Here is a 13,943-nt window from a genome sequence, read left to right on the forward strand (position 1 = left end):
GATTCTCTCCTAATCTATGTGTCTAGAGTTGACTGATGTCTCATTCTCACACAAACCAAGGATCCGGATCTCTCTCTCCCTCTCTTAAATGGTCCAATTTCTTGATCCGTCTGCTTCGAACTACAAGATCAGAAGAGAATCTGAATTCCTCCTTGTCCGTGAGTTAGGGTATAGAAAACATAGTGTTGTTAACTTTCACCTATATGCCAAATTCTTCCCCCTAAACTTGTAACTCATTGTCAATTTACCCCTTAAACTTTAATTTCAATCAATTGTTTGCTGAACCATTTATCACTAAAACGTTGACGGGCAAATTTATACGACGTGGCGATGGGCTTGCACCTAAAGTCAACACTACTCCGTATTGAGTTCATGTCCTCAAATCATCTTCTCCCACTATTGCTTGTCAATTGGTCTACGTTAGAAAATAAAGTGTTGATTGGCCGATGACAAATAAGAAAATTCATACCAAATTTTCTATATTGTTGTGGCAGGAGGACGAATTTGAAGCTTGAACATAGGATCTTGGGTTAAAGGATATGTTTTTAACTTCTTAACTACATGTCTTTGTTCTTGAATCAAGTTTTTTACATGCTTTTTAAGTGTCAATTATCTATCTGTATATGCCTATACAACGTGGGTGTTGTAAATATAAATGACCACGTGTTTTCCATCTATTATTTGGTTTGAGTGGATGACTTGTATCTTTACAAAATTGTCAAAGAAAGTGACTTGGCTGGTATGTTAAATTGAAGACACTTTGTCTATAAAACAATCATAAAAGCAAGAGAGGAGAACACACAACAAGAGAAAAGGAAAGAAAGACAAAAGGGAATAAGAGAAAGTGTTATTGCTGCCCTTAGGACGTACGCACACTAGAAAAACTTCGTAAATATTATGTCTTATTTGCTTTATATTCTACTGCACACATATCCTTAATTTCACAAGAATAAGATAATTTGTAACTCGTCAATTATAATTCGGTATTAAGTTGTTACCTATGAAAGTCAAATTTGATATCTAACTTACAAGTATTTAGTGTCTACACTGATGTCTCATTTTCATTAGAGGTAAAATGACTATTATGCCGGTTTGTTTAATGGAATAGAAAGCATAAACCGTACAAAAACTTCAATAACTAAGGCGATAATAGTAATTTAATTAGCCCGCCCAGGGTTTATATTACTAGGTCATCTCCAACTGAAGGAGGGTCAAATGACTCCCCTTAGCTCTATAATTTTATAAAAAATTATATTTTAATGAACAGTGATAGACCATATTTTATACCATCTCCAACCGAGGGGGCCAAAGAACCATAGCCAAACATAACCCTTTGACAAAAAACCATTTTCAATCGAGGGGGCCAAAGGGCCATTGGCTAAACATAATTTATTATTTTAATTGAATTAATATTGTTACTTAAATTAAATTACCATATTAAAATAAGGTTCTCGAACATATTTTGAGTGTTACTTGTCACCAAATGAATAAGCCTCCAGATTTCTTAACTTTATATAATCTCAATAATTTTTTGGATATGATTTCGAGCGACACGTGTCGCTAACATGAGTAACTCTTCAAATTTCTTATCTTTATGTAATCTCAATAATTTTTCAATAGGATTTCGAGTGACACGTGTTGCTAAAGTAAGTAACTCTCTAGATTTCTTATCGTTATGTAATCTTAATAATTTTTTAGATAGGATTCCGAGTGCTACATGTCAAGATGTAATTGGTTGTGCCAATTTTAGATAAGGTTCTTATCTACGTGAAACTTTTTATCTTCAACTTCTAACGTTAATAAATTGGCTGGATATTGGGGTAGAATTCACACACCTCCAAACACCTTCACTTGTTTGAGAACTACCCTTGACACTATCTTCAGAGACCCATCTATAAGCCCTGCAAAGAGTTTTATCATTTTTTTTGGGGCCATGCCCTTCCTTTCATTGCAGATGTGACATTTTGAAAATTATTGAAAAAAATTAAAGAAAAGATTATTGGAAGAGGTAAGACAATAGAATGTGAAGAATTAAAATAAAATGAGGTAAGATAGTATGAAATAGTGAAAAATATGCGAAAAATGATATATGAATGACTTAGGTATTTATAGGAAAAAAAAATTTAAATTCGTCAAAAGAAAAAAAAAAATTCAACATTAACCTTACAACAACATGACTTAAGCTAGCCGTTGCTAGATGTCGTCATGTAGTCGTTGACATTCAAATGGGCTAAGCTAGAGGGTTGACAAAATGTCAAGCTTGACATTCTGGCACTGAAGGGCTGACAAATTGTAAAACTTGACATTCTAACGCTAAAGGGCTGGGCTATAGTGCTGGCGACTCTTGGCCAGCCCTTTGACCGGTTGTTCCATTTTTGACCCGTGGGAACATGAACCTTTTGACCTAACCCTCAATCAAAGATCAATTTCGTGTCATAACGGGCTATTTTTAGCCCACCACGTTGGCCGATCGGTTGGAGAGGGGCCTAACTTGCCCAGTTTGCCCGTTATTCGACATAGCTAAAGGAGCTTAGGTTTAGGGTTTATCGGTACAATATACATAATATTGTTCTAGGAAGTAGCAAAGTAATCATCCACTCCATTGAGCTTTAGGGCTTTTCGAAATGGCAAACGAGACCCAAGATGCTTCGCAGGCCACCGTTAATGGCGACAATGCGCAATCTCTCTGCGACGTCGTCCGAGGGTTGCCTAGTCGCGCCGTCGTAGACTTATGGTCCTCCGGCGTAAGCTCTGCTTTTGCCCTAGTTTATCTCTTCTTACCTTTTGCCTCTATTAATTCAAGTGTTTCACTATATTTTGGAGGCTGCTTCAAATGTCATATTCTTCCAAATATTGATGCTACTGCATTTTATTAAACCTTATACTTTTATATTTTGGAGGCTCGTTCACTTGTTATAGATGATTATTCACTTCGTAGTTCTAAGTAGATTTGGTTCAAACGTCCTCATTAGTTAAGTGTTTCCGAGATTAATAAGAAAAAAAATTCCCTTGTAGGTATGCACCAGATGCATCTTACGGTTATTTGGGATCAGAGAGCATGATTACTATCGTTCTTCACTATCGCGGTCAATCTTGAGTTCAGTTCTTGGAGATTCAGAGAAACATTTGGTGGATAGTAGTGTTAGAGAACCGGTAGTTTGTAGAGTTTGTTTGGGGATCTTGCAGTTCACTTATTCTGCGGATAACAAGTTGGTGGTAGAAAGGGAGAGTGCCAGTGAATTGGCTGTTTCCATTTCCGATCTGATTAGGCAACAGGGCTTTCAGATTGACAGCTTTTCTCTTGAAGTATCCATACCTCCAATTATCCAGGAAAATGATCGTATTGCTTGGTAAGAAATGTACCTTCACAGTAAAGCTCTTTGACTGTTGAACTTTGGACAGTTTCAAAATTATCTAATCTATTAGTTATATCTTCTGCATCCAGTTCACATTCGACGTCTGAACTGTAGACAAAATCTAGTTCACATTCTACGTCTGAACTGTAGACTGGAGTCAAGTATCTGTTTATCCAAATTTGAGCGTCTCCAAGCTCATTGAACAAACTATTTATATGGGTCAATGTAATTTTGTATTTTCTTTTATAGGCTATATATGAAAAGAAAGTTTGAATCTGAACTTTGGTTCCAAGGAAAATCACTCTCTGAATGCATTTCTGCAAAGGATGCTCTAAAAATTTCTCTTACGGAGATCCTTGAAACAATGTTGGTATGTAAAGCTTCTCTTCTTTCAGATTCTAATTATGTTATATATATGACATTATTTGACAAAACAAATATTGGGTTTTATAATTTTTATTTAGAGCAATGAGTTTTATATGATCCATAAGAGCTAAGAATAATCAATTTCAAATGTATGAGAGCAATCTTCAATAATTTGAAGTTCTGCAGGGTTGTAAGTCCAGCATAAGCAGTTTCCGCATCCGTTTGACATACACTCACCGTATAGCATCAATAACAGTTGATAGTTCTAATGAGGGGTGCAAAAGAAGAAAAACAGGCATGTTCAGTTTTATACTCCATCACTTGTTCTAGTTTTCTTGCCAAATTCAGTAGGATCTTGCTTTCTGTTGCCCTTATATTCTAGCACATAAGTGGGAACTTATGTATATAACATGTGTTTGTAAAGTTATTATTCACTATTTTGGTACTGTTTGATACCTATACGCTAATACAGCATATAATGTGAATGTTGGATTTGAAGTGAGAAATATTACAACGTTTCATATTAAGAAAAAAATTGTCATGTATAACTAGGGAATATGCAAGCATTGTGTTTGTAAACCTTCTGTGATGAGTCCCAAAGAGGAATCAGTCTACTGTTTGTGGAGATAGGTATAGCCAAAGCCTAATTGTTGGTCATGCTTTCCGTCGATATCCCTTAATGATTGGTTAGAAGATGCTACATCTAGCTTTTGCTTCTATGATTTTTTTTCCAATGGTTTTTAAAGATAATATTTAATAGGTTTTAACTTTTAAGAACTAATTCAGGGCTTGTTTATTAGAAACCAGTACTTCATCTGCCTAAAATGAAAAGTATTTGTTTCAAGCTGTCTATTGTTATTCTCTCTCCTCGTGCTTAAATATATTTTCAGGGTGTTGAATAGAAGCTAGAGAACCTGTGTTAATGTCTGGTTTTCAAAGTATTTGAAAAGATAAAAAGTATTATCTGATGGTGAAAAAAAGATAAAAGTATTATTTTTTCATCGTCATCATTTTTTCAAATTCTCATTGTTAGACTGCAATTAAGGGAGGCGAGTCTCCAGCATCTCTACAAGCTGACATGTAGTACATTGGCTGTTACCCCATTTTTAATGGCACCACATCTGATACCGACTTGATACCAACTGCCTGATCTTTGAAGTGTCTCTTTACTGCTATTCTAATAGGTTCAGGCAATGGTTTGGACAGAATTAATGATGACATCAAATGCTCTGGATTTTGGACAAGTGAAGCTGATGCGGTTGTTGAAAGGTCTTTTGTGAGTTTGCAAGCTAATGAATCGCCTGAGTGCCTGAAGTTACCTCTAGAGCAGGTACTTATGGAATTTTGTTTGGTATTAGTTCCCAAAGTGCCAACTTTTTCGAATGATCTGAAGAATTTAATTGCCATTTTTTAATGTGATGGGGCATAATGATGCATGAGTGAACTTAATTTGAGTGTTACTTGTCCAATTTTGGTTATACTATGGGTACACTACGGGTACAGTTACTGGACTGACTTTCTTGGTTTCAAATTTTAAGCATTAACTTGGTATCGGGGCTGAATGGTCTAGGTTATTCATGCTTGTACATCACCTAGTTAGTCTGGTAAATCATTTATGATGTTGATTCTAATTTTACTTGTACTTTATCCTTTCTAGTCCAGTGAACCTTGTTGTTTAGAGTTTCTCTGCTACCGGACGCAAATCTATGTTGGTGGGAGATACCTGAAGGTAAGCTAATTGCGATTTTTCCTTTTCAAAATAACTAGCTTAACTTAGTATAACCAAATGTTAGGCTTATCTTGGCATATTGAAATCTACTGTCGACCTATTTGCTTGTATCTGAAAGTTGGAAAACGAGTTTAAATGCTTTGTTTATTCTACATCAGAGTGCTTGCATCAGTTTAATCTTGAGGTTACCTCTGTGTTATAAGCCAATCTTGTTGTCACTTGTGTCATAAGGTAATCTTATGGTTACCTCTGTACCATAAGCTGATGTTATTAACACGAAATGTATTGTAATTGGTGCTAATTACTTTTTATTTTACAGTACTCGAGAAATGTGAGTCAATCCTGTTGGATTATTGATGATGAGAGAATGGGAGAAGCATCCGTTGAGGTAAAATTTACTCCAAATACTGGCCACAATCTTTCTAATTTGGCTTGTTGCTCTGGAAACAGTGGTGGAGATCTGGAGATGCTGACTGTTATTTCTGTTCTCCTTCGTAGGAGATACTAGGTAGCAATGTTCTTCCTATATGTCGTGGTGATAACTACAAGTTTCATGCTGCCGGAAGAGAAGATATTGATGTAATGGAAATCTGCCTTTCTGTATTGCAGTTTGATTTCAATTAGCAAATTCTGAAGTAAGTAAATATCTTAGGTAAGGATGTTGGGTTCTGGAAGGCCGTTCCTGCTTGAGATACAAAACGCTCGCCTTGTCCCGTCTGATGACTCTGTAAAAAGTTTGGAAAGAGCGATAAATAACTTGGAAAATAATTTGGTGAGCTCACTGCCAAATTGAAATTTTTGTTTCTTGTCATTGAACAATTACAAAAAAGCACAATATGCATGCAGGTAGGTGTGAAAAATCTGAAGCTGGTTGATAGTCAGTCATGGGATCTAATGCGTGAAGGGGAAGCAGAGAAACAGGTTTTCTTTCTTCATTTGTTTTTTGTCTCCCCCACTGGCTTACCCCTCTTTTCACGTCATGTTGATGGCCGCTGGTTATATTGTCTTGAATTTTCATGCAGAAGCAGTATGTTGCGTTAGTGTGGATTTCTCGCCCTCTCAAGGATGAGGACTTGCATTTTATATCTTCACTTAAAGACACGGTGAGCTGTTTTCTGAGCCTCGTAATAGTTTTCTACTTGGTTATTGTCAACTTTTAAGGATGACATTGTTAGGCCTTTTTTACCATACTTTTTTAACCAGTTCCTGTGGCTGGGGAAATCTTATCTTAGTGCTGATTCCTTACCAGTATCTGTTTATTTTGCACAGCATATTCAGCAGAGGACTCCCATCAGGGTGCTTCACCGCCGAAGTCCATTAGAACGAGAAAAGATCATACATTGGTTTGTCTATTATTCAAATATTGTGGAACAAACATTGGTTTGGACTCCAATCTTTCTCTGAATCTAAATCAGAGTCTCTCCATTTTCCAATTTAGGATGAGAATTGAGAAGATTGTTGGAAGTTCTCAGTATTTTCTTTTGCATCTGTGTACCCAGGTAAATTATCTCATTATCTTGAAAGTAAAACTTGAAGCAATATATTATTGAACTAAATTTTGTTAGCCTACATATTCACATCGTAGAGGTTGGATTTTGGTAATTGAATATGTTTCGGAAGCAAGTGTTTCTGGTTTCCATACTTATTTGAGGAGAAGCCTTAATCAATGAATACTCTTCATTTTCCTAAATGTTTGTCCTCTTCTTTTCTCTGTAAGGCTTAGGAAAACATGTGGAAACTGTCATAAAGAGAATAAAAAATAGTTTTGGATTTAATCTTTTTTTATATTAATACTGCTCTCATCAGTATTTCATTCAGCTGGGAGAAACTTTAAAAATACCTTTTTGGTAATTCAGAGAGATCCCATATTATTTGCTTATTTAGTTGAATTTCTGCCTTTTACCACTATGACTGATTGAAAAGATCAAATTACAAGCAACATTTATGAAACAAGGCACTTATGTATGTCTTTGAAGCACAGGCTGGAACGTACATTAAGGAATTCGTTCATGGGGATCTTGGACGCACCCAACCTAGGTATAATTTTTTATTTGATCACCTTGAACTTGAGAGAGTAGGGTTCTGTCTCAATCACAAAATGGAGGATCTGTAGAGATCCCTTCTATTTAGTGGCTGGCAACTCCATTATGTGTGTTCTGTTCATTAGAAATTTAGAATATTCGCTTCAGGGGTTAATGCATACGTGCATCAAAACTCATTGAACGGAAAAGGAAAGAGTTATATACATTTGCGTCAAATTATTTAATTTCTTTAACTTAAATTTGAACAAGCACTGATGATCAATATTGTGTTTTTGCAGCATTGGATCAATTTTAAGTTGTAGAGCAGAGATACTGCGGCTCGATGTAACAGATGTGAAGATGGATTGCTTTCTTACTGAATGAGGTAGACCCTTACGCATATTCTTTCATTCCTTCTTATCTTACTTTCCATTGTCAGGTTTGAAAACTGAGTTGGCATTGCAGGACCGTAATTCTAGAAAACCACCCTGCTGCAGCAGCTGCGGCTTTTTGGGGTTGATCTAAGCTTATGGAACTAGACGGCGAAGAAGATGAATCAGTTGGAGCTATGGATTCAAGCTTATGCCCACTTCGGCAATGTCTTTTGTCCGGCACATTCATGTAGGCTGATTTATATTATATTCTTGTTTTGTTTATCTTCTACTTTTGCTTTGCTGATATCCATTTGATTATCCGGCTTAGAATGGAACTAGTCTTGAGTTTGTCATGCTTCATAATTTGGGCCTTTTGAGCTCCCTCCCTGGAATCTAGATCTCCTAGTTGACGAAGTGGCTCTCCTGGGCTTGAACTGTCGTCATAAAATATTTATAGGTCCAATTGGATGCCCAAAGTTGTAATTAGATGCGTCCCGTAGGCTTTTGGAATACTATGTTAAGATATGTGTTAGTGATGTGCACTAGAGAAAAGTTTTGAACTAATCGATGGCCCTGAATTGTCTGTGGCCCTAAAGGTTGATCCTTCCTTTCATTTAGCCTCCAAGAGGGGATAGTCGGAATCTTGGACACATACTATACAGATTCTTTTAACAGCCTTGAATGCTCTACGCATTTTGTTTTTCTATTTTGTTTTCGTGTTTTCTGCTCCGTTTTTATTTTTTTGGATTTCTTCACCAGTAGAGCATATGAGACTCGTTTATAACAGATCATTCTGATTCGTTTGTAAAATGTTAGCATATACTATACAGTGATATTAGTTGTGTCCCTCCTCGGTTGCATTGCCCCATTGTTAATGACGCATACCACGAAAGAAAATATACACCCATTTTCTTACAAACGTTTTCAATTACATGGAAAACTCTTACCTGAAAAAACTGCATACATGGAATAGGCCAGTTGCTCGTGACAATATTTCTGTACGCAAAAAATGAAATCAGTAACGTGTTCGAAAGAGACTTCAATCTATTCATGATTGGTTGCTTCTCATTTGTGTCCTACAAATAGAGAAATTTTTCATTGTGACCGGAACACTGGTACATCACGTGTTTTTATATAAGTGGTGGGAAATTGTATTTTTTTTAGTTATTAACTTTTTAACACACATATCCTACTATTTGTATGATAACACGTGGTGTACCATCTTGTATTCCGATCACATTGAAAAATCTCACCTACAAATAGCCAAAAAAGAGGCTTTTCGTTGATAATTTTTTAAGAAGAAACCCTCTTTTGGCAACATTTTGAAGCTCACTATTCTTTATTTCACTTCATTGTTTAGTTCTTGGATATTATATTAAAAACACATTTGAGCTCAATAAATGGTAAAACCAATTCTAAATGCTTTAAAGTTTACCTTAATGCATAAGAAAAATATTTTGTCCAAGTAAAAAATTTAGACTTTTTTCCAAAAAAAAAAACATGTGCTAACACTTATGGTATTTAGTCAGTTTTACAATTTTGTACAAACTTCATCATATAATCCATTTGCTTTCACCTATGCCTTACCGTAGAATTTGAGAATTTATGTAAAACTTTCCGCTGATATTCTTGAGGGTGGAACCCTATATTGGCAATATTATGGGCCTCACAACTATTTATTCCACTTATTATTAGTCGGTTTTGTAAATTTTGTACAAAGTTCATTATGGAATCCATTTACTTTCACCTCCTCCACCTCACCATGAGGTTTCAAAAACTCGTGTAAGACTTTTCATTGATATTCTTGAGTGTGAAACCCTATGTAGCAACATTTTGGGCTTCACTACTATTTATTCTGCAATCAATATGGGCTAGGGTTTAGTTTTAATCGCACGAGTCAACCATTGTTGCTCGTACAAACCATTGGTACCTAGGGTAAGACATTTATAGGAGGTAGGGTTTAGTTTTAATCTCATGGATGGATGATTGTTGCCTGCATGAAGCATTGGTGCTGGGGGTGGACATTTATAAGCCGCCATCAATAGGGGTAGGGTCTAGTTTTAATCTTAGGGGTCAACTATAGTTGGCCGGATGAAACATTGTTGCCGTGGGTGGGACATTTATAAGCTGCTATTTTATCTTTTTGTTAAAATTTCCCGTACCGTAACACCAAACTATCATCTCCATGCTCTACAAAATGTATTTTCGATGAAGATTTTCTTATAATCCATGTCAAAACAATTGAAAACAAGGATATAAATATAAATCTAAAAGTACTTGAATTATAAATAAAGTAAAATGGGAAGAAAAAAAAAATTAAATGGAAAAAGGGAAAAAATAATTATAGAAAATGAAACAATCGGTACTTTGGTACCGAACTAGCCTACGATAGTCGGTCAAATATAGTGACTATTCCCAAAAATAGTCGCTATCAATACAGCGACTAAATATGTTAGGAGTCACTTGCATTCTACCGATCCCCACTTTTCAAATTTTTTTCTGTTTACTTTTGTTAATTTTTCTTTTATTTCTCTTACCATAAAAACAAACCATTATCTTTATATTCTTCAAAAATATTTTTTCATGCAAAATCTATTATAATTCATATTTAAGCACTTGTTATCAATGATTTAAAACCTCAATTTAAAGATAATTGAATTTAATAGTGGTTACTCGAATAAAGTAAATAAATTGGAATAGGGATAGATCGGTACCACGCAATCGATCCTCACCCAGTCGTACTTAAATCATCGTTCAATCTATTTATTTTCACTTTCGTCTCACCGTGAAGTTTTGAAAATTAATGTAAGACTTTTTGTTGGTATTCTTGAGGGTGGAACCCATTTTTGACAATGTTTTAGGTCTCACTACTATATTTTTCACGTACTTTTTTAGTTTCGGCTTAAATATTCTATTAAATATACATTTGTTGCTCAATAAATAGTAAAACCGTTTCCAAATGCCTTATAAAAGTTTTCCTTAATGCACACATAAAATATTTCACGAAAATAAAAAAAGTTGCATTTTTCACAAAAAGCGTGGGTGTTAACTCACGATTTTAGTCGGTTTTAAAAATTCGTATTTAAATCATCATTCAATATATTATTTTCACATTCGCCTCACTATTAAGTTTTGAAAACTAATGTATAAGACTTTCCAATGATATTCTTGAGGGTGGAACCTCATTTTGACATTGTTTTGGGCTTCACTACCATATTTTCACTTTTTTTTTTTAGTTTTCGACTTAAATATTATACTAATATACATTTATTACTCAATAAACCGTAAAATTGCTTCTAAATGCCTTATAGTGTTTTCCTTAATGCTCACGGAAAATATTTCGAGAGAATAAAAAATTTACATTTTGCAACAAAAAACATGGATTAACACTCACAATTTTTATCTGTTTTGAATTAAATATTCTATCCAAGTACATTTGTAGCTCAATAAATGGTAAACTCAATTATAAATGCCTTATAAAAAAAAAATTCAAAACACTTGCTGAAAATATTTTGCAAAATATAAAAAGTTTGCGTTTTACGTAAATAAAAAGGTGGGTCGATTTTTGGTCGGATTACAATTTTATGCGAAATTCATTATAAAATTCATTTTCGTTTTTTCGCAAAGGGCTTGCAATCGCCTATGGCATCATCAGCACAGCTTCAGGAATTTGCACTGACTGTCGCAACTTTATCAAATACGCTTCTCATCAGCATTTAGATAGGGAAATAATTGTGAGATTCGTTTATCGTTTCATCATCTTAAACATGATCTCCGCTCCTGTGTAGGTTATACTGGTAAGACAAAGGCCTAGTGTACGACGAAGTACTTGGAGTTAACGAAAGATTTTGTACAAAGTCGATGACAGTGGCGTTCTGGGATTCATGTTGTTGTTTTGGTTCCACGCCAAACGATGCTCGAGTCAGCCTCGGAGTTCGTTGATTGCTGTTTGTCTAGCAACCAGAGGCAGGGACAGAAGGTATGAGCAAATTGACCAAAAAAATAAAAATAAATAAATAAAGGTTGGTGGTGACACAACGTACTTTCTTCCCTCAACGACTGTATTTTCTATCCTTGCAATCATTCATATATTATATGCCCTACTTGTAAATAATACTAATAACCCAAGTTGATATTCCTGGCCATCAACATTGTTTGAGAGAGAATTACATAAAACAGAGACGCTAAGGTGACAGTGTCTCAAATCTATCACTTGTCGTCAAGTGTTTTAACTTTCTCACATGACGCCACATGAATGATTTAAGACACTGTCACATTAGCGTTCTCGTTTTATGCAACTCCTTCTCTGCTTATGCATAAGAAAGATCCCTTGGTATGCAATACATGAGGCTAGAGTCCAAATTAAGAAAACGAAAGAAAAGGAGAGAAGAGAGAAAAAGAAAGGTGGAATTTGGTAGCTTAATCTATAAGAGAGGTAAGTGAAGTGGAGAACCCTACCCACTTTTGAGTAATTGTATACAAAAGTATACATTAACTAGTTGATCTGAATTATATGTAAATTTTTAGGTTAAACTTCTCAACTCAATTACCTTAATTAATGTTTAAATCACGTCCAAACATAACCATCAATTGGAGTATTGCAAATGTTAATTTGTGTTTATCTTCTCCATCGCCACCAAACATGCTTGCATATGTAGCTTGACTTTTTCATTCGTAAAATTATTGTGACTTGATAACAAAGCCAGTGCATCGCATACTCTTCTGCTATAACAAACCATTTTCCCACTCCCGATTTTGCATTTTCCCAACCACCATTTCTCCACATTTCCATCTCTCTTTTCGTTTGCGTTGTTTGATGGGAAAATGAGAGAAAGAATGGAAAGATTCATTCTTCTTCCTTACGCAATTGGTTATCGAGCGTTGCTGTTGCCGGCGTGCAGCAGCAGCCGCCCAGAAGATCAAAACCGGACACAAAGCCGTCACCAATAAGTCTCTCTCTCTCTCTCTCTCTCTCTCTCTCTCTCTCTCTCTCTCTCTCTCTCATATATATATACGTACTTCCATGCAGTGTGTTTCTCTCTCTAATTTGCTAGCTAGCTTATGTTTTCATGTTATTTTGATGATTTCTGAAAAGGAACTAAAGAAGCTGAGGAGGAGGAAGATGAAGAAGATAGCTTATCGGGCGAAAGCATGAAGAACTCGTTTAGATCCCTGGCTCTTCCGAAACAATACATATCAACCGGTATTCATAGGCTCGTCAAGGGTTTCAAGAACTTCTCTCAGCAATTTGGTAAGCCTCAATGAACGCGTGATTTGGTTATCATTGTTTTGGGGAGTACATCCACTCTAGCCAATGTGACTACTCCCTCGACAACTATTGTTTTGAGAAAAAAAAAAAAAAAAACTAATAGTCCTTAGAATATAATTGTATCGGTCAAAAACTACGGAATGTGGCAAATTAATTAGAGAAAACATGTTGTCTCGGTGAGAATGACTCGATTTTGGCTTATAATAATTATTATTAAAATTCTCAAACTTGATGGGAAAACGTGGGTTATACCTCACAATTTTTGTGAAAAATTGAAATTTTTAGTTTCTAGAAATATTTTGTGTGAGAGTTCAAGCAAATGTTGCAAGACCTATGGATATGATCCTACAATTAATTAGGTCCCGAAACTATTTTTTTATTTATTTTAAAGTTGAAAAATAGAAAATACAATATAAACTAATTGAATGTCCCTAAATTATAATTTTATCTGCCGAAAATCTACGGAATGACTCGAACTTTGGTTTATAATGATTGGAAAACGTGGGTTATAACTCACAGTTTTTGTAAAAATTGAAATTTTTTGTTTTAGGAATTATTTTGCGTAAGAATTAAGGAAATTTTTTCAAGACCTTTGAATGTGATCCTGCAATTAATTAGGTCCCGGAACTATTTTTTATTGATTTTTTAAGTCGAAAAATAGAAAAAAAATTAAACTAATAGACTGCCCCTAAAATGTAATTTTTTGGTCAAAAATCTATGGAATGTCGTAATTAATTTGAGAAAACATTTAGTCATGATGAGAATGACTCGAATTTTGGCTTATAATGATTCTTCTTAAAATCCCCAAAATGGATTGGAAAATGTGAG

The 13,943-nt window shown here is 35.0% G+C and overlaps 1 protein-coding gene and 1 long non-coding RNA gene across 2 annotated transcripts; both read left to right on the forward strand.

Annotated features, from left to right (window-relative positions):
• The first annotated feature begins 2,447 nt into the window (after nucleotides 1-2,447).
• LOC126633279 (uncharacterized) lies at nucleotides 2,448-8,459 on the forward strand. The gene is made up of 16 exons (XM_050303848.1): nucleotides 2,448-2,744; nucleotides 3,016-3,350; nucleotides 3,606-3,726; nucleotides 3,909-4,017; nucleotides 4,907-5,052; nucleotides 5,380-5,451; nucleotides 5,771-5,839; nucleotides 5,950-6,030; nucleotides 6,104-6,223; nucleotides 6,298-6,372; nucleotides 6,474-6,554; nucleotides 6,721-6,794; nucleotides 6,890-6,950; nucleotides 7,433-7,488; nucleotides 7,772-7,857; nucleotides 7,938-8,459. Exons 1-15 carry the CDS (start codon nucleotides 2,625-2,627, stop codon nucleotides 7,854-7,856), a joined length of 1,605 nt encoding a protein of 534 aa, XP_050159805.1. The 5' UTR covers nucleotides 2,448-2,624; the 3' UTR covers nucleotide 7,857; nucleotides 7,938-8,459.
• Nucleotides 8,460-12,623: 4,164 nt separating this feature from the next.
• LOC126631669 (uncharacterized) lies at nucleotides 12,624-13,410 on the forward strand. The gene is made up of 2 exons (XR_007626430.1): nucleotides 12,624-12,796; nucleotides 12,942-13,410. It is a non-coding gene; the product is annotated as an uncharacterized LOC126631669 (long non-coding RNA).
• Nucleotides 13,411-13,943: the final 533 nt, after the last annotated feature.

The sequence above is a fragment of the Malus sylvestris genome, chromosome 8 (genome assembly GCF_916048215.2).
Source record: "Malus sylvestris chromosome 8, drMalSylv7.2, whole genome shotgun sequence".
Classification (NCBI taxonomy): domain Eukaryota; kingdom Viridiplantae; phylum Streptophyta; class Magnoliopsida; order Rosales; family Rosaceae; genus Malus; species Malus sylvestris.

What these genes read in the sequence shown, in the direction of transcription:
- LOC126633279 (XM_050303848.1), top strand. Translation starts at nt 2,625, where the DNA reads ATGGCAAACGAGACCCAAGATGCTTCGCAGGCCACCGTTAATGGCGAC. An exon ending in CCGGAAGAGAAGATATTGAT is followed by an intron (nt 6,031 to 6,103) that starts GTAATGGAAATC and finishes TAAATATCTTAG; the next exon opens with GTAAGGATGTTGGGTTCTGG. An exon ending in TATCTTCACTTAAAGACACG is followed by an intron (nt 6,555 to 6,720) that starts GTGAGCTGTTTT and finishes TATTTTGCACAG; the next exon opens with CATATTCAGCAGAGGACTCC.